The sequence below is a fragment of the Primulina huaijiensis genome, chromosome 16 (assembly GCF_012295235.1).
Source record: "Primulina huaijiensis isolate GDHJ02 chromosome 16, ASM1229523v2, whole genome shotgun sequence".
Lineage (NCBI taxonomy): Eukaryota > Viridiplantae > Streptophyta > Magnoliopsida > Lamiales > Gesneriaceae > Primulina > Primulina huaijiensis.
In genome coordinates, this window is record NC_133321.1 from 18,213,828 (window position 1) to 18,226,477 (window position 12,650).

At 34.2% G+C, this 12,650-nt stretch overlaps 2 protein-coding genes and 1 long non-coding RNA gene across 3 annotated transcripts; 2 read left to right on the forward strand and 1 right to left on the reverse strand.

Moving 5' to 3' along the window:
- Window positions 1-899: 899 nt before the first annotated feature.
- LOC140960723 (mediator of RNA polymerase II transcription subunit 7a-like) lies at window positions 900-6,968 on the forward strand. Its single transcript, XM_073418971.1, has 5 exons — window positions 900-1,091; window positions 5,269-5,338; window positions 6,012-6,178; window positions 6,284-6,357; window positions 6,684-6,968. The coding sequence occupies exons 1-5, from the start codon at window positions 957-959 to the stop codon at window positions 6,742-6,744; spliced, it is 507 nt and encodes a 168-aa protein (XP_073275072.1). The 5' UTR covers window positions 900-956; the 3' UTR covers window positions 6,745-6,968.
- Window positions 6,969-10,725: 3,757 nt separating this feature from the next.
- Window positions 10,726-12,175, reverse strand: LOC140960726 (protein TIFY 10A-like). Its single transcript, XM_073418975.1, has 5 exons — window positions 11,915-12,175; window positions 11,635-11,803; window positions 11,222-11,505; window positions 11,088-11,145; window positions 10,726-11,004 (listed from the first exon to the last, which is right to left on the reverse strand). The coding sequence occupies exons 1-5, from the start codon at window positions 12,054-12,056 to the stop codon at window positions 10,893-10,895; spliced, it is 765 nt and encodes a 254-aa protein (XP_073275076.1). The 5' UTR covers window positions 12,057-12,175; the 3' UTR covers window positions 10,726-10,892.
- On the forward strand, window positions 11,017-11,508 carry LOC140960727 (uncharacterized). Its single transcript, XR_012172252.1, has 2 exons — window positions 11,017-11,157; window positions 11,228-11,508. It is a non-coding gene; the product is annotated as an uncharacterized lncRNA (long non-coding RNA).
- Window positions 12,176-12,650: the final 475 nt, after the last annotated feature.

Consider the following 12,650-nt stretch of genomic DNA (forward strand, 5'->3'; position numbering starts at 1 on the left):
AGCTCAAATAATTGTGGGGGTTGTGTGGCGTGTATATATGTATATTTTAAATGTACAAGGCTACAAGCATGTAGAGTGGTGATGTTTTTTATAACATAGGTTTTAAACTCAAATATCTCATCTCTTTTAGAGACCGGGCTTGTAGCCCAGTGGTCTCACCATTTGTCGGATTAGTCGGTTCTCCGAGTTCGATCATCCCTCTCCACGTGTGTTGTAATAAAAAAAAAATTTTCATCTCTTTTAATAAGTAATACTTTTTCAAATCTAATGAAGTTAGCTCGAATCATTTTTCACGATCATCCAAGTTTCGAAAAATAATAATTATGGGTTCATATATAAGAATAATTCGGGAAGAAATATAATTTAAAGCATTTTAAATTGTAGGTGGTTTGAAAACATCCCTAACCCGTACAAAAAGATTGAAGGAAAAAGATTTCTTTCTTAAAGATTGAGATGAGTCGATGGTTGACGCTTATATCTTATTTCCAAACAAGCATAAAAAATCTCTCAAAGTGTGGAACAAGGCTAACTTCGGTAAGAAGATGTTCGATTCAAGTCACCAACACAACTTTTTATTTGTATTTTTCAAAAATATTTAAGTCTTATTTTGAATATAAAAATCAGAAAATCGAATTATTTTTAATCTAATTAAAAGGTTAAGCCTATTCATAAAACATTTTAATTTCATAAATTTTCCTTCCCGAGCTGCTAAAAAGATGTGGATTGGGGTGCGATTTTGATTATTTATTTGGATTGAATTGATTTGTCTAATAAATAAAGATATATATAAAACGATTTTATAAAAAAAAATTATAAAATATTTTAAAAACAAATATGCGTTTACAACTATTTTATAATAAAAAATAATATGTTTTTATCATTAAAAAAAAAAGAAAAAGAAAAAGAAACACAACAAGCAAATCTATCAAGCTGTCCACATAGGGTGATCTCAGAAAATGGCAACTGCGACTTATCCACCGCCGGCGCCGTTCTACAAACTGTACAAAAAATACTCTGAAGACCCCGACTCCGCCCCCTCCCCACCTCCTCCAATCCAAGGCCCCTACGTTCTTTACGGCGCCAATTATACGGTATTTCTGATCGATTCGACTTCCCTTTTGAGATGTGGGGGGTGGCAATTACGATGTGATTTTGCATCTTAAGTGATTATATATAAACAATCTGGACATTTATGATTATAGCAGCTTGTTTCCACAGTAAAAAAGTTTGGGGATTTTTATTTTTATTGCTGAAATGATGAGTATCAGATGTCCATTTAGGAATATAGCAGCATATTTCTACAGAAAGTTGCGTTGTTTTTCGAGGACAACAGCATCCTAGGATGGGTCTCGAGGTGTCGATTCATGGTCCGCACAATCGAGTCTAGAATGATAAGCATCGCAAGTATTGAATTTTTCGTGTGTTACAAATTACGCGGTACACGGACCCTGGCACGGGGTCCATGCCTTCGTTTTCTTCTTGGTGCCATTTTTGCGAGCGTACACGGACCCCCATACGGGCCAGGGCATTGGGTCTGTTTCCTCACTTCTTTTCGAGCAGTCTTTTACAGTACCTACACGGACCCTGACCCGGAGGGGTGCACGGGGTCCGTGTACTCTCATTTTTGAGAACACTATATCGTTTTGTTTTGGAATTCTATGTCATGGGTTAGTACATCGATTAAAAGAGGTCAATTCCCGAGCGAACTAGAACGACATAAGCTATTTATGCATTTCGGTGGTGAGCATGAATTCTTACGTCTAAGTTATGAAGTTAAGTGTTCGAACTCACGTTAGTATGTTGCAGCAGCGGCCCCAAACGAGATCCAACGAATGCCTCAACGCCAAGTAAGTATGTTGACGTGCAAAAAGAAAACATTTCAAGTTTTTGAGGTATGCTAAATGTCTTGTGACCAAATTATGAATGGTTTGGAAGTCGGTGAACGTGGCCGACGACCTCTCCACCCCGTTAAAGCATGAAGGGGTTTAGATCAAGATTGGAAAGCGTTAAAGCATGAACGGGGACCAATCCACCCGTTAAAGCATGAACGAGGATCTCATGTATGTGGCAGTGGATACGTCCCTGTCAGCCCAACAATGTGGTTTGTCTGATCAGGCATTTATTATGTATGAGTCACTTGCTTTGAAACATGCCTATACGCAAAAATGACGAAGTTATGTACGTTCAAGTATGTTCAAGTATGCAAGCATGTTTTAAGAAAAGTTTTATGTTGATGGCACGTCTATGTATGTATGTATGTACGTATGTTCAGGTTTTAGTTATGCATGTTCTAGTTTCATGTATGTATTTTCTATTTTAAAGTTGCATGTGGTTTTATTACGTATTATTTGTTACTTTCCAGTTTATACGTGTTGAGTCTTTAGACTCACTAGACTTGATCGATGCAGGTGATGAGTATCTTGAGGAGGCTGGAGGTGGGGACCAAGGAGCTGGCTTGGACTGAGTTGAAGGCTAAACCCGAGGACCGCCATGTTTTGAAGTTTTATGCAATGATCAAAATACTCTGATTTATGTTCTGGTTATGAGATTTTAAACAAACGCTTTTAGCAAACTTTATTTGTGATCTTTGTATTACAAATATTTTGGATGAATAGCTTTTGACTGAAGGTTTACTTCTTATTTAAGAAATTTTTTTTTTCGCAAATTTTAAGTAGAAAAAGTACGGTACGTTACATTAAAAATGTGCCAACTCGGCCCATAACCATGAATGAATAAAAAAAAGCAAGAAAAATCCTGAAAATCAACAGCGTATCATAAAAACGTGTATAACTGATCATGTCTGCTCGAAGCTTATAAAAACGTGATGTGCAGAAAAGTGTTGTCCTCGGGTCGTGCACGCACATCCAGCCATGCCTACTCAGAGTTCGGCACCTCCAGTCTCCTCAGATAAATGCTTACCTACATCAAACACGCCTAGTGAGTCTAAAAACTCAACACTTCTGCACCGTTAATAGCAAATACATATACGTAGCTCACAGCAGTGAAAAATACCGTATTCAACATATATTTCATGAACTTAGAAGCATAAACATAAACATGTCGTATAAATCATAACGTGTCAAAACATGTATCAATATATCATCATATACGTATACATTTTCTTTTAATTGAATTTAGTTCATTAGTTGTGACTTTCAAATCAGCTCTATCGTATTAGCTCTATTCGATGGATCCATCTATAAAACCGCGGAGCCATACACTGCGCTTATTAAAGGTACTCCGACTATTTAAGCGTTTTATATTTTCTAATTACTTGAGATAATAAGTATGAACCCTAGAATTCAATTGAGGTACATTGAACTTGATGATTTATTATTGCATGTTTCAAATTCTAAGGCCTAAAAAATTGAATTCTTTAAAATATTATCTATGGGGATCAAGTTATAGAAGCTTGGAAATTTAAGGGGCTAAATTGTAATTTTTGAAATTTATTGAGGAAAATTTGGAATAATTCAAAAATTCAAAGGGGTTAATATGCTAACATGGGAATGTAGAAGGGCCTAGATGATNGCCGGGATTCAAAGTCACAGTGCCTTCGGGCGAACATATGGTCTTGACGAGCATGGTCAAGGATGTGGAACTCAAATTGCCAAGCAACGTCATTCGAGCAGACCTTATTGTATTGCCATTGTCCGAGTTCGAAATTATTTTGAGCCTAGATTGGCTCACACTGAACGGAGCTACTATCGATTTCCAACGGAGGTCAGTATCTATTAGACTGTCCAATGGGAGAGCATTCATCTTTGAGGTGACACAGAACAATCAAATGCCACACATTATTTCCTGAATTCGTGCGAAGAAGCCTATCCGGAGAGGCTGTCAAGGTTTTCTTGCGAGTATTATATCCTTACACGACACTGACAGTCGATCGATTGAAGATGTGGAAGTTGTCAAGGATATTCCGGATGTGTTCCTTGACGACTGTTTCGGGCATCCCGCCCGAGAGAGGTTGAATATGCTATTGAGTTGATGCCTGGTACCGTGCCGATATCTAAGGAACCATAACACCTAACACCTGCTGAGATGAAAGAATTAAAAGATCAAATTCAAGAGCTGCTAGACAAGGGATTCATACGCCCTAGTTTCTCTCCATGGGGAGTGCCAGTACTGTTTATGAAGAAAAAAGATGAGAGTATGAGGCTGTGTATTGATTATAGAGAGCTGAATAGAGTGACAGTGAAGAATAAGTATCCATTACCACGAATCAAGGATTTGTTCGATCAACTGCAAGGAGCTTCAATATTTTCATAGATATATCTTCGGTCTGGATATCACCAATTGAGAGTGAAGGAGGAAGATGTTCATAAGACGACTTTCAGAACGCGTTATGGGCATTATGAGTTTTTAGTGATGTCTTTAGGACTGACTAATGCTCCAACGATCTTCATGGATATCATGAATCACGTATTTCAACCGTAACTCGATCAGTTTATTATTGTCTTCATCGATGATATTTTGATCTATTCCAAGAGCCAAGAAGAGAATGATCAATACTTGAAGACGACATTGCAAGTATTACGAGATCGGAAATTAAATGCAAAGTTCAGCGAGTGCGAGTTTTGACTAGAGAAAGTGGCATTCCTAGGCCACATCATTTTTAGAGAAAGAATAGAAGTCGAGTCCTGAACACCAAATGTTGATCACTGTAGATTATCATTGAACCATGTGTGTATTTTAAATATGACTAGGAATTAGACATCGATAGGCTCCAAGAATCTAGAATTCTTGTTGACAAAAATTGGGGAATTATGTAGGAAAAATGTATTCGAACATCGTTCGACTCGTTGTCCACATTCAGCACGTGTATGGACAGTAAATAGATATACAATGAAACTTGAATTTGTGTTATTCGCTGGCGATTAATGAAATCAACTACTGTGTGGGGTCGAGATTTAGTCGATCCATGCTCCATAACCACTGCCTTGATGCACTTGTAATATCTGTATGGTTTATAGCAGTCCAGACTCCAGAAGTTTTGAGCTTCACTTTCTCAACAAGAGTCATATAGGACTTTTTCCTGCATTTTCTTTCTGAATGTTAGTAGCTTTTGCCTCTATGTTTCGGAGTAGAGATACGCTAAAGAAGTCTAATGCACATGAGTATATTGTGAATTTTATGTGCGATATATCTACTTTCCGAAAGTGCTTGGTGCTGTAGTACGTTCCTTGCTGTTGCTCGCTCATTATTTTGTGAAAGATAAACATATTTATAATTATTTTAACCTGGTTATTCGAATATCTTCTGTAGACAGATGATGTGCTTCCAGGTCTAGAAGAGCAAGGTGTTCGTCAGTTGTACCCAAAAGGGCCCAACATTGGTATCTCTGTACTTGCTATTCTACAATGTACCTTTGCGATATTATTCGAATATTATATTTAGCCTCTGCATGATGTTGCTGTTTTTTTTCGGGCCTATATTTTTCCGTTCGACAGAGGTGATAGAATCAGAGTGCTAGCTTTCCACAATAGCATATGGTTTTTGTACTCAAGTGTATTATGACTTATGAGCTTAAAGATTCATTTGAAAGTGAGTAGCAATTATACTCACCTTTTGTTGAGTTCGTATTCCATGGCCTTTGATTATGTATCAACAAGCCAGTTACATTTGCTTGTTAGCCACAAAGTTCTCGCACCATCTTGCGTCCTTCATTGGTTCTCGTCTCTAATTTGGTGGAGAAAATTGTGCTTCTGAAGTGGTTGTGGCTGCAGGGGTGAAGTTGTTGTAGCCACATCAATATTTTGTATGATTGTGGATGGGGGTATGAATTGTAAACTTGGACATCCACTCTAAAAACGGTGGTAAAATTCAACTGGTTACATTATCATCAAATAAGAAGATGAGAGCTTTTTGGAATATATTTCATATGTTATCCCGACTTTTCTTGTTGCAAAATGTTCTGTGTAGATTGGTTAGTTTCCTATGGTTCAGATCCTGGTATGTCACGCTGAGTGTGAGCATGGGTGGAAAAAAACTGACATTTTTTCTGCTAGATTACAAGAAGGAGCTGAAATCACTCAACCGAGAATTACAACTTCATTTGTTAGAGCTTGCCGATGTTCTTGTGGAGCGGCCATCACAATATGCCAGGAGAGTGGAAGACATCTCTCTTATTTTCAAGAATTTGCATCACCTTCTAAATTCTCTGCGTCCACACCAGGTTTATGTATTTCCAAGTTATACAGACATATTCGTCAAATTTTCTTGAATGATTCAGTATTTTGGCTGTGCTTTCGTTTTCTTACGTTTTTTTCCCTTGATTCAGGCCAGAGCAACGCTTATCCATATCCTAGAACAACAGATAGAACGTCGGAAACAAGCTGTGGAAGACATTAATAGGTACGTGTGATAATAACTGATTTCTTAACCGTAAAAGGTGCTCCAGACATGTCCAGATATCCTGATCTGTGGCTGTAAATGACCACTGGTACTCTGAAATGAGCATTTTCAGTACATTCTTGACAAATATATAATGCATCGAACAAACAAGCATAAACGTAAACACAGTTGGCATGACAGTGTGAAGATTTCACTCGTTCGTGAGACACATTCTTACCTTCCTTTATATTTCACTTCAGTTCAGTACCAGCAATTTACATTTTATGGTGGTCGCGAAGTTTAGACGGGTAAAATTACAAAATGTTGTGTTTGATTTGATGGATCAGGAGAAGAGAAGAAGCACAAAGACTCCTAAAGGAAGCCCTTGGAACCTTAGATGGACAATAGAAACCTTTGACTGCTAACTTTTCTTGATTTGCTGAGAATTGGTGGACTTGAAATTTTACGAGGTTGTAAGTGATTGGTAGCTAAGTTCAAGTTCGTTGTATCCGGAAAAAAGGTTCGACTTGTTGGTTATTATAGAATGCAGCGACGCTTCACGTGGTATCTATGTATTTGCATGAAACAGTTTCTCCATGTATTATTTAGTACCGAAATGGGGGTATATGGTAGTTAAGAAATGTATAATAAGATAATTTAATATGGTAAAATTAGAAATTAATAGAAAAATAAAAAACTACTAATTATCTATTTTATTTGTTTTTAAAACTTTGAAAGTTAATTAAAATTTGGCAATGTCAGTTTAACTGTAAAAAAGAAGAAGAAGATAATGGTAATAATAATAATAAAATAAATTATAATAATAGCAACGATGAGAATAATAAGTCAATTATATTATTAAGTGTGATGAGTTCGTAAAATTAATATTGATGCTTTTGATGTGTTTATATATTTAGAATTGAGAAATCATTAATTTTTTCATCAATTTTATTACTTATCTATAAATATCTTCTATGTTGTCAAATAAAAAAAATGTGTATAATAATATTAAACTACTAAATTAAATGCAAATAAAATATTAAACAGTCTGGCAGCCATTCCTGTTCATAAAGTATTTGGCGTTTGGGAACTGTGAAAGGCCAATATTCCCGTTCACACAATGTGATTAAAATTATCCTTTTAAAAGAATTTGTTAAATTTCGTAAGTTCAATTTTTTCAAAAAATAAAAATTAAAATACGACCCTCGTATTTTTATTTTCATGTGGTTCAAATATGTGTATATCAATTAGTATCATTTATACATAAAATAATAGTACCATACTTTGTCTTGAAATTAATAAATTATTTCTCTATAAAAAAATCGTAAGGCGACCCACCCCCTCCACTCAAATCGCACTTGCCAGCTCAAGATACATGTGATGCCAATTAAAATTTTATTTAATATTCGTTCCTTTTAGAATATATAATAATAATAATAATAATAATAATAATAATAATAATAATAATAAATAAGTATATTTTGTGTCAATAATGGATACGTGAATTGATTTAATAGTCATATACGTGTACAACGTGACAAATACAAGAACAAGTAAAATGATGACCAAAAATATTTTTTTTAGAAAATAAAAAAACATTATGACCACAAATTTTTTTTAGGTCTAATAAAATCCAATCAAAATCGTTACATCAACCTAAATTATCCGTCTACAAAGCTAAACACGAACTCCCAAACATTATTATATAAGATAAATATATAGTAAAATGTGATATAATCTCGAAAAAAATGATATCTATAGACAGATCCGTCTCTTGAAAAATCTAACATATAATTATGTTCCAAAAGCCGTGCTTTGATAATAATTGATTGGTAAAAATTTGTGTGAGACGATCTCACGAGTCGTATTTTATGATACATATCTCTTATTTGAATTATCCATGAAAAAATATTATTTTTTTATGTGAATATTATTTTTTTATTGTACAAATAAAAATTCATAAAATCATCTCACAAAAAACTTACGTTGATTTATCAACCAACAGAATAAAGTTGAATTAATTTTCTTTTGGAGCAATTTCAAGGGTTTTTTTTAAAAATATTATAAATTAATAAAATTATTGTAAAAATATGACAACTTTTAAAAATTTGTAAAACTATAACAACCCGGGACTTACTGTCCCGGATTCAAATTTTTTATTATTATTTTTTTTTAACTTTTTTTTAAAAAAAAACAAAAGGATATAAGCAATTGATTGGGCAAAACCGTCGCTATTGGCGACGGTTTAACAAAACCCGTTGCTAATGGCGACTGTTTTACCAAGTACCGTCGCTATGCTCGACAGTTAAAACAAAACCCGTCGCTATTTGCGACAGTTTAAATAAACACTGTCGCTATTTGCGACGGTTTACCAAAAACCGTCGCTAAGGCACGGATTCTAGAACGGACCACGGATTCAATATAGCCTATTTAAATGCGGTGATGCTCTTCATTTTATCACCGAAGCCGAGTAACTTAGGAGCAAAATTATTTCTTTCGATCACCGAGCATCTAACATTCTTTCCAGCACCGGTCTTCAGACTTTTTTATTTAATTATTAGCGTAAGTCTTCTGCATTTTTCAGAATATTAAGAGATAATTTTTTTTTGTTTAGTATTTTATATTTTTCGTTCATTATACCGGTTTTAAGTAATAACAATAATTATAATATTAATTGTATTATTGGAATTGTAATACTGTAATTTACAATTTTTGGAATAATAATTATAATAATTATATTTACGTGATATAATATTATATGTACACTAATTGCAATAATTACAATAATTATATTTAATTTACGTAATATAATATTATTTCTACAATATTTACTAACTATACTTTGTTTAATTACAATAATTATATTTAATTGATGTAATATTATATCTACAACAATTACAATAATTACAATAATTATATTTACGTGATATAATAATAAAAACTATACTTAATTTAATCATAGTAGTTTTAAGTAATAATAATAATAACTATATTTAATTTAATTACAATAATTATAATATTAATTGTTTTATTGGAATTATAATATGTATATAAATTACGGACTTTATATTTACGTGAAATTTTATGTATAGTATAATAATGAGTTATAAAGAATTTGTGATTCTCCTTCCTTTATAAATTGCGTCGATCGTGTGATTATCGANACAATAATTATATTTAATTTACGTGATATAATATTATTTCTACAATATTTACTAACTATACTTTGTTTAATTACAATATTATTATTTTTTATTGGAATTATAATATGTATATAAATTACGGACTTTATATTTACGTGAAATTTTATGTATAGTATAATAATGAGTTATAAAGAATTTGTGATTCTCCTTCCTTTATAAATTGCGTCGATCGTGTGATTATCGAAATTCCTAATTTGATTTGATAGTTTTCTGTCGAATATCAGAATTTTAGAGAATTGCGCCGAGTCTCAGTAATTCAGAATTTGATTTGAGAGAATTGTGCTGAGTATCAGAATTTGGGAGAATTGCGCCGAGTTTAAGTCAAATATATGTTTTTTCTTTCTATATTGAATAGTTTTATGTATATTATATCTGATAATGTTTGTAATTTATTGCAGATATTAAACTCCGTTAGCTGATTTAATTACAAATTCCGTACAACGACATTTGAAAAGGTAATTTCAATAATTTCTTATATTTTAAAAGACTTACACTATTAATATTCTGAAAAATGCAGAAGATTTACGCTAATAATTAAATAGAAGAGTCTGAAGATCGGTGATGGAAAGAATGTTCGATGCTCGGTGATCGAAAGAAATAATTTTGCTCCTAAGTTGCTCGGCTTCGGTGATAAAATGAAGAGCATCACCGTATTTAAATAGGCAGAAAGAAGATTACGGGTTAATGGGTAACGGATATGGAATTCGTGATTTTCTGAGTCCGCGGCAGACTGGGAAGGATAATTTGAATCCGTACATTAGCGACGGGTTTTGGTAAAACCGTCGCAAATAGCGACGTTGTTTGTTTTAACTGTCGCTATTAGCGACGGTTTTTGTTTAAACCGTCGCTTATAGCGACGGTGTTTGGTACAACAGTCGCCAATAGCGACGGTTTTGCACATCAATCGCCGATATCCATTTTATTTTTTATTTTTTAAAAAGTAAAAAAAAATAATAATAAAAAATTTGAATACGAGACAGTAAGTAACGGATTGTTATAGTTTTACAAATTTTTTAAAAGTTGTCACATTTTTACAATAGTTTTATTAATTTATAATATTTTTAAAAAAAACACCAATTTCAGCCGACAACCAAACAAATATCAATATGATAAGTTGATTATATTATATTATAATATATTAAGGTTTGCTTATGTGTTTCGTAGCATATTAAATGGTAAAAAGAAAAGTATGAAATTTCTCCAACAATATATTAATTAATATAAGCCTCATCTTGACCAATAGCACATGCAATCAAAATTAATAATGAAGCTACAGTACTTGGAACAAATCCTATGCTAAATTTACAAGTAAAAAAGATTACAAATATTCATTTATGGATTAATTAATTGTGCCTAATTTGAGATGGAAGCTTGCGGACCCAATCTCAGCCATGCTTCGTTGATTTGAGCTGCCTTCGATGGCGACGCCGGCTTTCTTGCTGGGTATGGTTCAGTAGCAGTAGTTCTGTAATTTTATAAATGTTTAATCTAAATAGTAATAGAAAATTCGAATCTGCTAGTTCGTGTGAAAATCAAGAAAATGCTTACCGAGCTTTTCTCTTTTCCAAGAATCGGGCCAGCGAATTTTTTCTTGCGATTGGTAAATCTGAAAAAGAAGGTCGTATGAGATCTTGTGTTAACTAAATCTTTGCCGTAGATAACTTTGTAGACATTAAGATTACCGGAAGAAAACTGCGGCGGCGGTGGTGTGCGGTGAGCAAGCTCCTGCACGGCTAAACTCGTGACAACATTGGGAAAGCTGGTGGCGGACTCCGTTGGGCTTTGTGGTATTACGGGCGGAGAGGAGGTGGAGAAGTGGTGGTTCTCTGCCGTGGCGGCGCTCGATTTGCTGGCTAGCATCATGAGTTCATTGGCCTTGTCCGCCGGGAAATCGTTAAACACTAGTACCTGTCCCGCGTAGAAAATGGTCAGAGGAGCACTTTCGGCCACCAATTTCGTTCCACAGCTGCATCAAATTTCAACGAAAAAAATTCAGGGATGGATTATGAAACAGATTCTTGAAATATCGTGTAATTTTGTCCATTAAAAGCGCAACAGAATTTGCTGAAAGGGTAAGACTAAAACGTTTTGTCACCTGATAGCAGATCTCTTCATGGTTTCTCGCCTGCCGCCGTTGGCAAGGTGGTGGAACATATTCGACGGCGAGTTAAGGTTACTGGGATTCAAATCAGGGTTCGGAAGAGCTTGATTCTTATCCGATTTCTCAATAATCGGCAACAAATTCATCGTCCCTGTTGGAACCACTGTCAAAACATTAAACAAAAGATAAAATCAGCTTCGACCCAAAAACAGAAACGAATCCAAGAAAACCAAAACCCAAATCTAAGAACCAAAAAGAAATAAGGAAACCGTACCTTTATGTTCCAAATTCTGAGACAACCCAAGACTGAGTTCCCCAAAGCTGCCCTTCTCCTTCAAGAACTGACTCAACAAGCTACAGGTCTGAGAGAAATTCTTCCTCTTGCCCGAAGAATCCACGACTTCCGACGAGCCCATTTTACCTCCGGCAAAAGAAAAACAATTATCCAACGCCGAAAAGAAGATGAAATTAAATCAACGCGGAGAAGTTGAAAGAAACTGGGATAATGAATAGCGGGCGGAAAAGGGTTTTTATCCTTTCGAACCCGGGTAATTTAGACACGAGGAATTTGTGGTAGATTTATTAAAACCAAAATGGCCGACAAGTTGGTTCTCGATAATTTCGAAGTAGGACCACATCAGTTTAATAAATAACTAATGAACACGTGTTGTTAATTTAGCATTGCGTGTTGCGTTCGAAATGGAACACTGTCCTTCCTTTTACCCTCATTTACGCCATCAATTCATTGCTTATATCCAAATTAATTAATTTTTTACAAATTTAAATTATTTATTATGATTAACAAATAATCTTTATAAAAAGTATTACAAATGTTAATCGTTTTCTATTAAGAATATTATTAATTTTCTAACACGATTTAATAAATAGTAACTAATTTAATCTGAACATTAATTTGCTTAGAAATTGCGTCCATCGATTGAACAGTGGAGTCAAAGCTGGAATGATTGAGACCTCACACCCCCACTTCCCTTCGATCGACATGCATATAT

Coding starts and splice junctions, on each gene's coding strand:
- LOC140960726 (XM_073418975.1), bottom strand. CDS start 12,056: ATGGGCTCGTCGGAAGTCGTGGATTCTTCGGGCAAGAGGAAGAATTTC. Junction 11,804..11,914: donor TCAGAATTTGGAACATAAAG/GTACGGTTTCCT, acceptor ATGTTTTGACAG/TGGTTCCAACAGGGACGATG. Junction 11,146..11,221: donor GCCGCCGCAGTTTTCTTCCG/GTAATCTTAATG, acceptor CTTCTTTTTCAG/ATTTACCAATCGCAAGAAAA.
- LOC140960723 (XM_073418971.1), top strand. CDS start 957: ATGGCAACTGCGACTTATCCACCGCCGGCGCCGTTCTACAAACTGTAC. Junction 6,179..6,283: donor ATTCTCTGCGTCCACACCAG/GTTTATGTATTT, acceptor CCCTTGATTCAG/GCCAGAGCAACGCTTATCCA. Junction 6,358..6,683: donor GCTGTGGAAGACATTAATAG/GTACGTGTGATA, acceptor TTGATGGATCAG/GAGAAGAGAAGAAGCACAAA.